General features: G+C 47.1%; 2 protein-coding genes across 2 annotated transcripts in view; both read right to left on the bottom strand.

Moving 5' to 3' along the window:
• The window catches only part of CACNA1S (calcium voltage-gated channel subunit alpha1 S), a 58970-nt gene extending 56291 nt beyond the window's left edge, over window positions 1-2679 (bottom strand). Inside the window, exon 1 of the mRNA XM_074528239.1 lies at window positions 2387-2679. Coding sequence (XP_074384340.1) covers window positions 2387-2547 — 161 coding nt within the window. The 5' untranslated portion in view covers window positions 2548-2679. The remainder of the gene's footprint in view (window positions 1-2386) is intronic.
• A 7874-nt stretch (window positions 2680-10553) lies between these two features.
• Window positions 10554-13029, bottom strand: LYZ (lysozyme). The gene is made up of 4 exons (XM_005492465.3): window positions 12819-13029; window positions 12316-12474; window positions 12000-12078; window positions 10554-11593 (listed from the first exon to the last, which is right to left on the bottom strand). The coding sequence occupies exons 1-4, from the start codon at window positions 12970-12972 to the stop codon at window positions 11533-11535; spliced, it is 453 nt and encodes a 150-aa protein (XP_005492522.2). The 5' UTR covers window positions 12973-13029; the 3' UTR covers window positions 10554-11532.
• Between the last annotated feature and the right edge of the window lie 2868 nt (window positions 13030-15897).

The raw sequence follows: 15897 nt of genomic DNA on the forward strand, positions 1-15897 counted from the left end.
GCAGCCAGGTGCAGCTGGGTATAAATACAGGCAGGCACTGCAGAAACCTGATTCCCTGGATCGTTTGTCCTGCACAGGTCAGAGCCACCTGCACATGCCACCCTGCTGGGGGGCACCCATTCTGTGTGTTGTGAGGTCCTCAGGATGAGGTGAGAGAGGAGAATTTGACTCGGAAGGCTGAATATTATATAACATAACATAACATAATATTATACTATATTCTATTATACTGTATTCTATTATACTATATTCTATTATACTATATTATCTTATACTATATTATTCTATACTATATTATCTTATACTATATTATACTATACTATACTAAAGAAAGAGAAAGGATACATCAGAAGGCTAGACAAGAATGAATAATAAAAATCCATGACTGACTCAGAGAGTCTGACACAGCTGGCTGTGATTGGCCATTAATTAAAAACAATTCACATATTTGCATAAACAATCTCCAGACCACATTCCAGAGGAGCAAAACATGGAGAAGCTGAGGCTTCTCATCTTCCCAGGAGAAGAAATCCTGGCAAAGGGATTTTTTAGAAAATGTCATGGTGACAGTCCCTCTCCAGAGAACTGAAGTAAGGAAGACTCTCCCTATGCTGCGCACTTGCTCTGGCACGTGCTGGCCTAGCAGGAAGGATGTGTCTGAGCATGCTGTAAGATGTAAGTCCTATTTCCAGCTCTTCCCTATAGTATTTAGGGAGCCCCTGATGCAAGGAAATTATTGGTATTTAATTCTATTGATTTAGAAGGTTGAATAATTGTTTAATTAAAATATTATATTATATTATATTATATTATATTATATTATATTATATTATATTATATTATATACTATATAAAAGATATATATTAAAGGAAATCTTGTTACTGTCTCTAGACAGTCAGGTACAGGGTTTTTTTTTAAATTGGTTAAGGAAATAAAATAATCTTTAGTAGAATTTAATTACTAATTCTCTTTAGGTCAACCATTTTCTTAAAACATTTTACATGTGTAAAAACAACAGGAGCAGAGAATAGAGATAAGAATTGTTTTCTCTTTTTCTCTCTGTGTTTCTCCAGGAAAAATCCTGTGAGAGGATAATGTCTCTCTCTGTTCAGAGCGTGTGAATGCCACACCTCCCCTGCCACTCAGGCACTCACACAAGTTTCCTCCTTTCTCAGTGCCCATTTAGGACACAGGCACAGTTCCCTTCTGTGCCCACAGAGCCATCATTTCTCTTGCCAGAGGCACAGAAAATGAGAACTGCCCAATTTTGGCCCTGCTCCCACTCCTGGAGGACAGAGAGTCCCCTTGCAGTAAAGGAATGAGGTCTCAACCCCCAGCAGCACCAGAGCTGTGAGCATGCCCTCGTGCCTGCCAACAGGGCTTTGGACAAAGCAGCATCTCTGGGCATGGTTTTGGTGTCCCCACAGCAACACAGCCAGCCTAAGGTGACCAAGCCTCCTCCCAGAGTGAAGCCTGGCCAGGGATGGGATCATCCTGCCAAGGCCAGGAGCACTCAGATCACGTTCAGCAACTAAAATGAGAAAAGATGTGGTGGAAGAACTCGATTCTGTTGCACAGTCCCTAATTTTTGTTAGAGCCCAAATGTTTTGCTGAAATCAAAGTGAAGTATTTCATCTCCCACTCTCTTCCTTTACATAAAATATGGGTGAACAAAGTGATAGTTCCTGGATGCATGGCAGAAACATGACATCTTGGTATTTCTGAGCTGCAGTGCCCCAGTGAAAAGGTCAAAAAGCAACACCCAAACTACAACTCTAAGCCAAAGGCACAAAGAAGGACTACCCCTCAGAACAGTATCACCCACAAAAAGCCTTCACCTGTGACAGCACTACCAGGGAGGGATGGGAAAGGGGGCTGAGAGGACAATGGAGTCAACAGGGATTTGGGGGAGGCCCCCCACCAGGGCAGAGCACAGCTGTGGGACCAGATTGTGATACACACAAAGAGCCATCCCAAACAACTCACCAGCGTCTTGCTACCACCCCCAAACCTCCGGAGTATCACATTGTCCCCAGCCTGACCCCATCCTCAGCCCTGGATGGGCACTGTGCCCCCCCTGCCACACCAAACCCCCTCCCCTCTCAGCAGTCTGTCCCCCCTTGCTCCCAGCACACAACACACACAACACATTCACTCCCCCCAGTCCCTTGGCCCAGGCTGTCCCTGACCCAAGGCCTGACCCACTCCCCAGCCCAGCTTTCCCCAGCCAGCACAGCCACTGCCTTTGCCATGCATCCTGCAGGGCTCCCTGGGTGCCTCGCTGCCTGATGAGACAGCACAAGCTGGAACAGGCTCTCCCCAGCAGCCCACCATGCTCACAGGCACACACACACACTGCTGGCAGCCCCTGCAGCCACAAGATACTTCCACTCCACGATGCTGATGCAGGCCTTCCTCAGAGGGTTCTCCAGGGTGAGGCAGAACAGAGCCCTGGGTGGACGAGGAGCTATGGGTGGTACCGGCTTCTTGGACTTCTCCTTCTGCTGCCTCTTCTTCACATCACCCTGGGGAGAAGAGGGCTCCATGGTGTTGCTCCCCTAGCTGTCTGCTTCCCTCCTGCCCTGCAGTGGAGCCCCCCTTCCCCAGGTCCCAGCCAGCTGGAGCTCCTCTGGCTCTGTCCCCTCCGTGCAGCAGGGGAGGCGCTGGGGGAGTGAGGGCTGGAGCCTGCACTCGCATGTACAAACACACAAAGCATGAGTTTAAATTTAGATCCCATCCTGGCTCTGGGTGCTGTCCCAGCTCCTGAGGGCCCCTGCAGCTGTTCCATCTTTACCCAGCACATGGGGAGCTGGGTGAGTGCTTGGCGTGCCACGGGCTGGGCTGGGGGTGGGACAGGCTGCCCGGGCTGGCCCCTGTCTCTGACAGAGGAGGACCCGTGTCCAGGCTCAGCTCTGTCCCCAGGTCAGCTCTGTCCCCAGGTCCCCACCTGCACCCTGTCCCAGTTCAGCTCTGTCCCCAGTTCAGCTCTGTCCCCAGTTCAGCTCTGTCCCCAGGTCGTCACTGTGCTGTGTCCCAGGTCTGCTCCATCCCCAGGTCCCCACCTGCAACGTGTCCCAGGCCAGCTCTGTCCCCATATCCCCACCTTTACCTTGTCCCAGCTCAGTTCTGTGCCCAGCTCAGCTCTGTCCCCTGGTCCCACCTGTTCCAGTTTAGCTCTGTCCCCAGGTCCCCACCTGCACCAGGAAGCAGCCGGGCTGCCCAGGGCAATGTGCATTTGCCAAATCACATCCTGCAGGGTGAGATGGAGAAGCCAGCTCTGGCCAACTCCCAAGGAAGTTTCCCTGCTCATCCCATCAGCCCCTCCTCTGCAGGATTTCACCTGTGCACAACCGGACCGTGTGATACTGGGGCTGTAGGGCCTTTGAGGCTGGGTTCGTTTCACTTAGGACACCCCAGTCTCAGAGCTCCTGGGAATCATGGTGAGCCCAAAAAGTGCTCAGGTTTGTGATATATGGTCTCCTTGAGCCAGGTCTCATAAGCTCTTGGAGATCCAAATCACACCCAAGATAGCTCAGCTGCCTTAGAAAGCATAAAATCAGCAGGATGGCTTCTGTGGTAGTGTTGGAAACAGAAAAGTTTTAATAAAAGGTAAAATAACAAAACTCTTTACAGAGAAAACCTAAGCTGTGTGCAAGAGGTTCTTGCTCCTGGTAAAACACCTCACAAAATTGATTATTTTCTTTGTTCTCTTCTTTTTCTAGTAAATTGCTCAGGCAGGACTTTTTAGCTCCTGTCCAATTGGTTATCCTTAAGTTTGAGGTGAAGTCCCCAAAGTCTTGTGAGGTGTCTTTTTACCTAATTGAAGAAACAAACTTCTAGACATTTTTCCTTTTTAAAGAGACAAAAGATAATTTTATCACTCTGTAAACAAAAGGCACATTCCTATTGGCTTGCTTTTCTGGAGGCACAGAGGAAACCCTTGGCTGGCACTGGTCACTTAAACAACCACTTGCTCAGCCTTACAGAGGTAAGTCCTGCATGCAGGGTGTGGAGGATGTCTGGGGATGCAGGAACCCAACCAGCCTGGTGATGCCTTGGGAAGGCTGACCTAGAACAGAAAATCTCCTAAAGAATAAAGTAGGGCTTTATTAAGAGGTCTCAAATAGATCCACCTTGGGCAGCACAACCCAAAGTGGCCACAAAATGGATGACAGATCATGAGGTCTCAAACTTTTATAAGTTTGGTTTCATTTGCGTATTGGAGTTAATTGTCCAGTTACAGCTTTGCCTCATGAAGTCCCATCCTTCTTGTTTTTCTCTTTTCAGCCCACATTGTTTATACCCTTGGGCCTGAGATTTGGATCAGCTGTCCTTGCGTCCCCAGCTAGAGAAGGAATTGTTTTGTCTACCTCTTCTGTGGAAAGAGCTCAACATCCCCTAACATGAAGCCTAGAATTACACACAAAAGCAGCACAAAATCTGGAAAATAGAAAAGCTAAAATTTGAGGCATCACTAGGCTGGATTGTGTTCTGCCAAGCCTTCTGTTGATGAAGTGACAAAACTATCTTTTGTCTCTTTTAAAAGGAAAAAAGCCTAGTAGTTTGTTTCATCAATTAGTGAAAAGACACCTCACAAGACTTTGGGGACTTCAGCTCAAACTTAAGCATAGACAATTGGACAGGAGCTAAAAAGTCCTGCCTAAACCATCTGTAAAGATTATCTCATCCCAAGCCCCCTCCCGTTTTATCCTAACCTGCCCCTGCCAAGAGCAGCTTCCACTAGGGTTAACTTAGCAATCTGCCCCCTTCTACACCACTCTGCCGTGCAAATCAGAGTCAAATCATTTCTGCTGCAGGGTCCAGCCCCGTTTGCAAGTGAGGAAGATCCCTCTTCTCATTCAGCCATCATTTTCCCCAAAACCCCAAGTGCAAGCCAGGAGCCCTATTCCCCTGCTGCCGGTGCAGGGACAGCAAGGCCTCGGGGCCCATCTAGCGGGGATCTGCAGGACGAACATGTGCCTGGGACACCCTGGAAGCCGAGGGGAGGGCGGCCGGGCTGGGCAGGGCATCCCCGCAGCTCCCTGGGCTCACAACCAGCCCCGAGCCGCCCTGAACCCCGCCGGGAGCTGTTGGCACATGGATTAACTCCTTTTCTGACCCACAGATGGGGTAACTGAGAAGCGCTCTGAAAACTTTTACTCTATTTTTAGCGTCATGTGAAGGGTGAGACAATACAGATGTTGTAATTCACACCATCACAATCAGAAGCCAACTATTTCCTAATTACAATACATTATAAGCATTTCTTGGCCTATCAGCTTTAGCCGCACTATACTGTAAATGCTTTAAAGTCAATCATCTGAAATTATCCCTCGTGGGTCATAACAGAATGCATCTTTCATAGTTCTATTTCTAGTATTTAGTCTTATTTGTAAGGCCAGCCTTTGAAACTTGTTCCTAGTTCCATTTCTCTCTCAGCAATGTCTGTCCTACTCCACGGCATTTCTCAGTCAGCATTTCTTATTTCAAGGTTTGCATGCAGGTGCACACTGTGTGAGCCTTCTGTCAGGTTTTCTAATTTCTGATTGGCACAGGGCACCAAACCCGAGCCGGGATGACTCCAGCACCCAGGGACAGCGCTCTGCCCGATGGAGCTGCTCCCTACCTGCCCGGCAGAGAGAGACTCCTTCCTCGTGGAACCTCCTCACAGCCGTTCTCCTCTTCCTCACACACTTCTGGGCTTGCACTGTCCCTCTCCCGCTCCATTACCGCACGGGCACGGCCTGGGGAGGGTCCCAGAGAAAAGGGCTGGGATGGGGATCTGACTCCAGCAGGTGCATCTCCTGCCGCCGTGCCGTGCCGTACCGAGCCGAGCCGAGCCGTGCCGAGCCAAAAGCTGCTCCCCGGCCCGTTGTGCCGCTCGCCCGCCGCCGCTGGCGGCCCCACTCCCGCCCCTCTCCGGCCCCGCAGCTCCGCCCGCTCCCGGTCCCGGAGCTGCTGCGGTACCGAGCGGTTCCGTCCCCGCACGGGGACTCGCTCCCGGAGCGGAGCAGCGCCTCGGGCCGCCTCTGGGTGCGAGGCGAGGGGACAGCGAGTGCCCGCAGCTGGGGAGATTCCGGGAGAGCGGCCGGGCAGGCAGAGGTGCTGGGCTGACTCTGCAGCCGTGTGTGCACATGGAACCGCTCGTGTGTCTGTGTGTCTGTCTGTGTTTCTCCACCCAAGGACTGAGGCATGATTACCCAGAGGGGAGCAGGATGGGGCTTTGGTGCCGCTGGTGCTCCTGTCCTTACTTCTGTGGCCAGACACGCATGTGTGTGTGTGTGTGATAGGTGAGGAATGCCATGGGTGACTTCCACAATTAAAGGCAAATGTTATGTAAATATGCTCAGAGAAGTTTTATATTTATGTTTTACACCTCCCCTTGTATTGTTATCAGGGGTGACCTGTGTTTGGGACATTTGGGAGGGTTGGCTCGTTACTATGGCAACAGCTGACCTCTAATCAAGATTTAAGGAAATTACCTCCACCACTGGACAGCAAAGAAGGATGGAACAGATGGAGAGAAATTTGGGAGTGGATAAACGGTTAAAAGGCACAACCTCCATTGTGTGGGTGAGCACATGATGGGAAAAATCCTTTGCTCCCAGCGCTGTAATATTTTCTCCATTCAGTCTTCTGTTATATTTTTGATAAGGTTTTAATAAACCTTTTAAAATTTTTGGAAGTGAGTATCCTTTCTCCCATGGGTATGTCCATGTATCTGTATGTACACGTGTGTATAGTCATATGTGCCCACTTGTGTCACCAAGAGCACTCAAAGGTACTGGTGAAAAGCAGATTTTAATGTAAATTTGTGAAAATGCAACTTAAGGGAGTTGAATTATGATGTTCAGCCTGTTGCTGGCTACATGGCTGAAGTATGTGTAGGAAAACCAGACTGGAATTCATTTAGGATAATTTACATGGAGGGGATTTTACATTTACTGAGGATGAAAAAGGGTGGGAGTACAAAAAAGATAATGATGCAAAAGGGTTTAGCAGCACTCAATCATGGACTGATTTAACAATTAAACATTCAATAGCATTTTTTACACTTTAACAGTGACAGTAATAGACTCATGATAAAAAGCATTCATAGCAGAATCAAATCACGCACATTCAGAGATGTGCACATCTGTACTGATCTGTGCAGAGGAACCTGTCAAAAATTCCCCTTAGGTTCAGTGAAATGTGTCACATCCCTCAGTGATTCTCAAAGGTGGGGATTGCACCTTGAGGGGTGTCAGGGGTGGGGGATTGATAAGGGAACAAAAGAATGAAGAACAAATCAGCCTTGAAGGCAATGGGATCAACAACCAATAGGAGATCAAATACTAAGAATTGTGTCATTTAAGACCAATGAACAAGGATTTCTTTGGGGCTTTGTATGTATAAATATGTGAAAATCTGCTAAAGAGGCATGTGTGACAGAATGAATCTCACTGCACAACCTGGACATGCGTGTATGAAATAATTTCTGTTGCACATCCTGGCCAGAATAAAGTAATGACTAAATTCTCTTTCCTATCACATCTTTCCTATCAATTCCAAGTTTTCATCCTGGCCATAACCCAAGCTGGGAACAATGGTACCATTCTACTCAAGTTAGAACTCAGGTAAATTATTTACCAAGGCTAACAGTTCTAACTGGTAGCAGTTATCCTTTGTTATCCTTTGTTATCCATCTTGGTTGCTCACTGAAGACTCCTGCTGTTGGAACCCTGGATGCTGAGAATTTCAGACATTCTGTGCTGACAGGCACTGACCCCCAAGAGAACAAGAAAAAAGTACACATTGTGGGCTTGGTTGTGGGCAGATGGTTATTGGGTTAAAAGTAAAAATAATTTAGGTGTCATTTCTTAATTGGACAGTTTATCCTTAAAAGGCCTTGTAGAGAGAGAGAGACAGGGCCCCTTTTTTAGTCTGTTAGAGTGAAGTGCTGTAGAACTCAGGGTTTGTGGGACTGTGACAGAGATAAGAAGTAATAAACATCTGAGTCCAAACAAGAAATACCATCTCACACATTGAAACCTGACCTTGGCAGAGAAAAGCAGCAAAGAATCAGCATCCTGTTGCAGTCAGAATTATTCTCATCTTTACCATGCTCCAGTACAGTCAGGGACACTTTACCACTCAACTGGTACAGTCAAGGAGATTCTTTAAGAACCTATAAATGAAAAACACACACTTTTGAGATAATATTAGTTGAGGAGGTAATAAAAAGCTGGTCTTTATTGGAGGCCTTCAGGAGCAGTTATGAGAAAATATCCATAAAAGCCCACCTCCCACGGGGTGAACACAGTTTTCTAAATTTAGCAAATTATCATAATTGACTAGAATTCCCAATTAGAAGCACAGGTGATGAGGTAATTCCCCCTTCTTGTTCAACCCCATAATGGGTTTTCACTGTCTAAATGCTGGCAGCAACAACAAAGAGAACCACAGACCCAGTGACAGCCGGAACTACAAGACCCAGTGACCCAGAACCACAGACCCACTGACCTAGAACCACAGATCCAGAACCACAGACTCAGTGACAGCCAGAACTGCAGACCCAGTGACCCAGAACCACAGATCCAGAACCACAGACTCAGTGACAGCCAGAACTGCAGACCCAGTGACCCAGAACCACAGATCCAGAACCACAGACTCAGTGACAGCCAGAACTGCAGACCTAGTGACCCAGAATCACTGACTGACCCAGTGACCCAGCACCACAGACCTACAGCCCCAGAACTACAGCCCCAGTGACCCAGACCCACTGACCCAGCCCCACAGACCCAGACCCACAATCTGACAGTCCCAGCCCCACAAACCTAGTGCCAGTCCCAGTCCCACTCCCATTCCCAGTCCCAGTCCCAGTCCCAATCCCAGTCCCAGTCCCAATCCCAGTCCCAGCCCCAGCTCATCTCCCTCAGGCAGTGATGGTGGACAGGGGAGAGGCAGAAGGGGCTTCCTCACAAACAAACCCACAGGACAGCCAGGCCCGGTGCCCCTCAGGGTGGAAAGGAACATGGAGAAGGGGCTCCCTCACAAACCCACAGGGCAAGGCCCAGTGCCCCTCAGGATGATGGGGGACATGGAGAAGGGGCTCCCTCACACACCCATGGGGCAGCCAGGCCTGGTGTCCCCCAGGGTGGTGGGTGAGATGGAGATGGGGCCCCCTCACACCACAGAGCAGCCGGGCCCGGTGCCCCTCACGGTGGCAGCAGAGATGGAGAAGGGGCTCCCTCACACCCACGGCACAGCCGGGCCCGGTGCCCTCAGGGTGGCCAGAGGGGCTGTATCGGGAGCCTCGGAGCAGCGGCTGGAGCGGCAAATGAAATGAGGCAGAAACTGAGCTGTAGCTGAGCCGCAGGTGTCCCAGCAGGCATGGGATGCTGGGTTAAAGCATAGGGAAAAAACCCAGAGGAACGGCGGGAAACAGCGGGGCTGGGCAGCGGCAGACAGGCTTCGCAAACAGCTGCCACACGGAACCAGGAGATGTTAAGTGTTATAAGGAATACTCCAATTTAATAATTAAGGAAATTTATTTGAAAATCAAAGTATCAATTTGGAAAAAGCCACAAGCAACTTCGACTCTGAGCGATCAGGGTCGGGGAGACTCAGGATTTGGCCTCTATTGCACCAAAGTCCCTGTGGGTCTCCAAAATGTCATTTCTAAGGGGTCTATTTCATACAGTCTTTTGGGCTCTTGAAGGGGCTCTTCTTTAGCATATTTTAGCTTATTATCATAGTTTTTTCTTTCTTGCTGCTACATTTCCCAGAACCAGTGGATAATTGCTGGAATCCTGTCAGGTGAAAACTTTCTGGGACAAACTTCTGATAATGCCTATCAAATGCCTCCTGCTGGGGTCTTGTCAGACAGAAAGAAATACCTTGAAATATCCATCCCTGGGGACAGAGTCCTCCTGGTGTTGCAATCTCCATTCTTATCACATAGCCTATTACTGCAACAAGCCTTTTATTGCTTGTTGCCCAACACTGGCTTTGTACACAAAATGCTGTGGTTTTCACTTCCTTTAGCACAAATTATTTTATAACATATATCACACTAAGGGAGATGGGGTTGGGGTCACCTTCCCAGTGAGGCTGGGTGTTGGAAAGGTCCCAGTTCTTGCAAACAAAGTCTCACCCACAGTAGGAGAAGCAGTGCAGGAAGAAATTTGCACAGAGGCAGCAAATCCTCTGGGCAGCAAATCCAGCACCAAAACCTCACCTGTCTCCACTGTGATCCCAAGACAGAGCAGGAGAGAGCTGAGCTTTACCCCAATCCCCCAACCAAAATCTTCCAGCATCCTTGCTCTTCCCAAGAGAAACCCCTCAGCTAAGAGACTGCAAACTTCACCCCTTCCCTGGCCACTTTGTCCACATCTTTTGTCTCTCTTGAATATCTGTGTCTCAGTTTGAGTTACCCCAGGACAATCTGTGCTCCCATCTCTTAGGCAACAAACGGGAAAAAAATTCCATGAGTGAGAGAAAATAAAAAGGAAAAATTCTAACTTCCAACACTGGGGAAAAGGGGAAGAAGGACTTCAGACAAGGCTTACTTTGAGCTTTTTTATTTAAGATGCAGCCATCTAAACAAACATGCCTTTAATGATTGGTTTATACAGTCACACAAGACATGAGTTTAAGCATCCCTTTATTTCATAAGCACCAAAGAAGTCATTGCTCCCCTAGCAGCAGCAGAAAGCACATGAAGCAGTAAACATGTTTTTTCAGTGTTAGCACCTTTCATTCATGCACTGTTTCTGAATCCAGCTTTCATTTGGAAAAAGGACTTGTAAACTAAACAGCAAAACATTTCCCTTCCCTAACAGCCTTTCCAACCCATCATTTCCTCACAGAGATGCTGCCTGCACTCTAGGCTGTGTTTGATTGACTTCCTCAAAAAATGATAAGAAATGCTGTATTCCCTCAGGCCAGATGCCCAAATGTTTCAGTGCCTATCCCTCATACCAGCCAGGGGCAGATGCTCAGATAAATTTAAGGAGCAATGTCGTGTTTCAGCATAGTTTTCTCTCTCTGTCCCTGGTCTGTCTCAATCAGTGACTGTCTTGGTCATAACACAACATAATTCTGCACATCTTACACAATGTTAATGAAATTTTTGTATTTCCTCACTACAGACACTCCAGTAAGAATGGGCAAAAAAATAAAGGGGAAGGAGAGGAGGAAGGGAGGGGTGAAGGAGAACAGAGAAAGAAGCAAAAGGAGAGAGGAACCCTAAATGTTGCTAAACCTTGTTAGGCTAACAAAATCTTGAGTCAGGATTATGCAAGTAAATCAAAGCTGAAATTCTGTAGTGGCTTATTGCTATGCCTGTTTTTATTAAGCTGTGAGCTGTAAGCTCTCTGTTTGCGTTGCAGCAGTGTGAAAACCTCTGGAGTTAGCACTAGCCAGTACCCACTCAATAATATACTGCATTTAATTCCCCACACCCATGCATTTCCCTGGCCCTTTCTCCAAACGCTGTCATTCTCCATCTCTGGTGGTCCTGAGGAAACAATCAATATCTGTGCAGTGATTTAGCAGCCCCTGACAAAGGAACTCAGGTCTCTGCCCCGGCAATGGTTTTTCCAGCCATACCTGAAAAAACAAACACATTCTGTAATTTGAGGAGTTAGGTTATGATTGAATTGGTTATGACAACAGAGTTGGGTAATCTTTGAGAGTCTTGGGTGAAGACTCTCAATGATCCCTCTGAAAGTTACAAATAAATGGAAATTATTTGTATAATTAATAAATGGAGCTCAATCTAAGTGAGCTGGGGGAAGGGGAAGAGAACAAAAAGGAGAGCTCTGGGAGAGGAGGGAAATTCAGGGGAGATGCTGCAAGGCAGGATTCCTATCTTCTCCTTTCAGCTTTAGGAGAAGGACTGTGCTAAACTGCCCCAAATCCAGCTTCCCATCCATTGATCCCCCTGCCTCCCTCAGTCAGTAGCAGGACTGGCTTTGATCTGTTTTGCCCCAGCGTCAACTGCAAATATCCTTACCAGGGGCTGAGGCCATGAGCCTCCCGGGCAATCTTCTTGGCACACTGAATGTCATCGTCAATGTTATCATCTTGCAGTTCTGTGGAGAAGGGAGAAAACATCAGTGTGGAGGAAAGCAGGACAGAGGAAGAGCAGGGACAGACTGGCAGAAGGAAAGGAGTCCATCAGGAAGGAAGGGTGGGTGGGACACTGAGAAGATGGATGGAGGAAGCACAGACAGAAATGCCCACAGCAGCTGTTGGCAGGTGCCATGGACACAGCAGGTGCTTTCATGGAATGAACAAATAAAGGTTCTTTGTTCTGTCCTACCACTTACTTGAGCAACTGATGTGGCAGGCATTCTTGGAGCCGGGGGTCCTGCCATCATTGCACCAGTACTTGCTGTTGATCTGGAAGATGCCATAGTCCCTGCTTGGACCATTGTTATTGTATGCTTTTGTGTTATAATCACTCTCATATTTCACCAGGCACATCCCTGCAGGAGGAAGAGAGATTCCAGAGGAGAACATTAAGGAATGCTGAGGTAAATAAGGTAAATAAGAGGAAAGATATGAAAGTATCCAGGATGAATGAAGTGCTGGAGGAGTAATTAAAATGGTGATATCATAACCTTGAGAATTGGATGGGTAAATTCTTGGAAGGACAAAGCTCTAGATGGATATTTTTTGTGTGAACTATAGAAGGGAGCAAGGAAGGGGAGGAGGAAAATATGAAGTCAAAGAAATGGAGGGACAGAATAGTGCTGGAAGATCAAAAAGAAATTGAGAGAGACAAAGGTGGTACAGGCAGAGAGGTGCTGTGGCAGCTCATTATACTCACAGTCAGCAACAGTTGTGCCCTCAAAGCCCTGAAAGCCATTCCGACGTAGGATCTTCACCATCTCACATCTGGGAATTATTTTTCCCTGGGTGCCTGGCAGAGCCAAGCTAAGGAAAACAAGAAGAAAACCAAGGAAGATCATTGACTTGCTCATCTTGCAGTCCACAGCAAGATGTGCCAAAGCAGCTTGACCTGCCTGGCTGCCAGGACTGCTGGCAATGGCAGCCTTTTATTCGTGCTCTCAGGGGGAGGGATCAGCCGGTTGAGCAAGCATATCTGGGAAGTCTGGGCAGTCTTTACAGTAAGAAGCCAATAAGGAAGTGGGCCAAACTCCAAAACAAAGTCCAAAACAACTCCAAAATTCCTGGAAGGTGCCGGTACCTATTTCACTGATCCTTCAAGGCCGGGGCATATGTTTTCCCCAGACACCCCAGAAATCCTCAATTGAATATTATTCCAAATGTCATGGCTATGGTTCCTTTGTGTGAGTGTCATGGTTTAACCCCAGCAGTCTGATAAGTTACTCAATCTCTCCCACCCTGGTGGGATGGGAAAAGTAAAAGTTAGAAAACTTTTGGGTTGGGATACAGGCAGATTAATGAGTAAAGAAAAAGCCACACATGCAAGAAAAAGCAAAATAAAGAGGGAAACACTCCTTCCCATCAGCAGGAAGATGTTCAGCCACCTCCAGGAAACCAGGCTCCACCACATTAGCAGTGGTTCAGGAAGGCAAACCCCATCACTCCAAATGTCCCCCTCCTTCCTTCTTCTTCCCCCAGGTTTATACTTCAAGCAGGACACTACTCATGATCTGGGGTATGCCATGATCAGTGGGCGTCAGCTGTCTTGGCTGCATCCCCCGTCATGGTCAAGGAATTATATTCCCCAATTTAGCACTCCCATTAAAAAGTCTACAAGCTGCTCCTCTCACATTCTCCAATCCCAAATTGAGATAAAAAGAATTTACTGGGAATGGCAATGAGTTAAGAATCAACCATGAAAAATGTCCTTGAATAGAACCTCCTGCAAAGGAGGTGAAGAGGGAGTAGCCAGCTTTATATTCTTAATTCATCTTCCTACTATCCCTTGTAAAATATTTCTGAACAATGAACTACATACAACAGAAAGAAACCTGATTTATTATCAGGTTTTTGTTTGCATGGACTGTATATTACAAGCCACGGCTGATCACTGGACATTAACTTCATTGGTCACTACCTCAAGATTGTCACTACCTCAAGTGGTCACTACCACTACATTGGCTGCCTTTGACATCAGTTTTCTTTCTCCTACTCTATGCATCAAAAAGCTCAAGAAAATAAGGATAAGAAAAGATCTTGAAAGGTAAAAATAAAAAGAGGCAGTGGTTATCAAAGACATAAAGCTAAGAAGATATGGCACAGCTGAGTAGCAGGAGTCTCTCATATTGTTGTGTCTGATGAAGAAATAGCAAAAGATGACTGTGCTGGGTGTGGCTGAGGTAATTTCCCTCCCAGTGGCTGGCATGGGGCTGTATTTTGGATTTGTGCTGAATGCAGGGATGATGATGGAGATGTTTTTGTTATTGCTGAGCAGTGCTCACACAGAGCCAAGGCCTTTTCTGCTTTTCACACTGCCAGGCTGGCAAGGGGGCTGGGGGTGTGTGGGGAGCTGGGACAGGTGACCAAAGTGACCAAAGGCACGTCCAGGCCATTGACACCCTGCTCAGTACATAGAGTGGGGGCAGAAGGAAGGAGGGGAGGGATGTTTGCAGTGATGCTGTTTGCCTTCCCAAGTCACTGCTGTGTGTCCTGGAGCCCTGCTCTCCGTGGGATGGCTGAACACCTGCCTGCCCATGGGAAACGGAGTGAATTCCTGGTTTTGCTTTGTTTGCATGTGTAACTTTTGCTTTCCATATTAAACTGTCTTTATCCCAACCCTTAATTTTCCAGCTTTAACCCCTCTGATTCTCTCCCTGATCCTTCTGGCAGGGCAGTGAGGGAGCAGCTGTGAGGGGCTCGACAGCTAAACCACCATTGGATGAGAAACTCAGGATGCAGGAATTATATTCCTCTACATGTTTTCACGTTCTCAGTCCTTAAAAGGGTCCTCTGTGGTTTATTTCCTCCTCTAGCTCCAAAGCAAGCTCTTTATCCTTTCATGCTAACAATGCCACACAGCTTTGAAGAAGGAAGGATTGAGGGTTAACAGAGTATTTTGGGAGGGGATTGTGGGTGAGATGTTGAATATAAGAGCTTCTTTTTTCTTCTCTAGCAGTCACAGAGGACACTGGCAGAAGAAATCATTTCACTGGTTTCTTTATGTATTATTACATCAACAGCCATCACACCTAAGTTGGAGGAAATTGTGCAAAGGCTTCACATTTGCCATGAATTCCAGGGAAGGAATCCATGCCTCTACAACCCTCTAGCTCAGTGAGGAGCTTAGGTGGGTCTCTCTTGTTGGAAATAATACCAAGTTTTAAAATATTTTGTATAACATTAGTCAGGGGTTTTGTTTGCCTTTGCCCAAATGGAATTAAAGTTTATTTTCAAATGTTTCACCACTCCAGGCCTGATGAGCTCAACATCTCTGCAGGCTAGGGGTAGCACAGAAGATACACAAAAGGTAACAACCATCAAGAATTGTCTTAACAACAAACATCACTCCTGGCATGGTCAGAGACACCTGGTCTGAGAAAAGATAGGTAAGAGATAGATAAGAAGGAGGACCTAATTAGCATCAGTCATAGAGATCTGTAACCAATAAGAAACCAAATACTACAAACTGTGTAACTTGGAACCAATAAACCTTGAACCAATGGGTTTTGACTGTATAAAGTTTGTGAAAAATCTGGTAAAATTCATGTGTCATGGATTTTCTCTGCACAACCCAGGCTGTGTGGATGAAATTATTTCTATTGCACATCCTGGCTAGAGCAACATCCTGGCCAGAAGGAAGTAATGCATTGATTCTCCAAAGCTAAAAATGTTGGAGAATTTTGTTTTTCCTGCATTTTCAGTGACAACTGTGGTTTATTCCAGGCAAGTTTTTATTGTTTCTGGGAAAGGGATCTCCTTTACTAAGGCACTTTTAGAAT

This window comes from Zonotrichia albicollis, chromosome 28, assembly GCF_047830755.1.
Source record: "Zonotrichia albicollis isolate bZonAlb1 chromosome 28, bZonAlb1.hap1, whole genome shotgun sequence".
In the NCBI taxonomy this organism is placed as follows: Eukaryota; Metazoa; Chordata; class Aves; order Passeriformes; family Passerellidae; genus Zonotrichia; species Zonotrichia albicollis.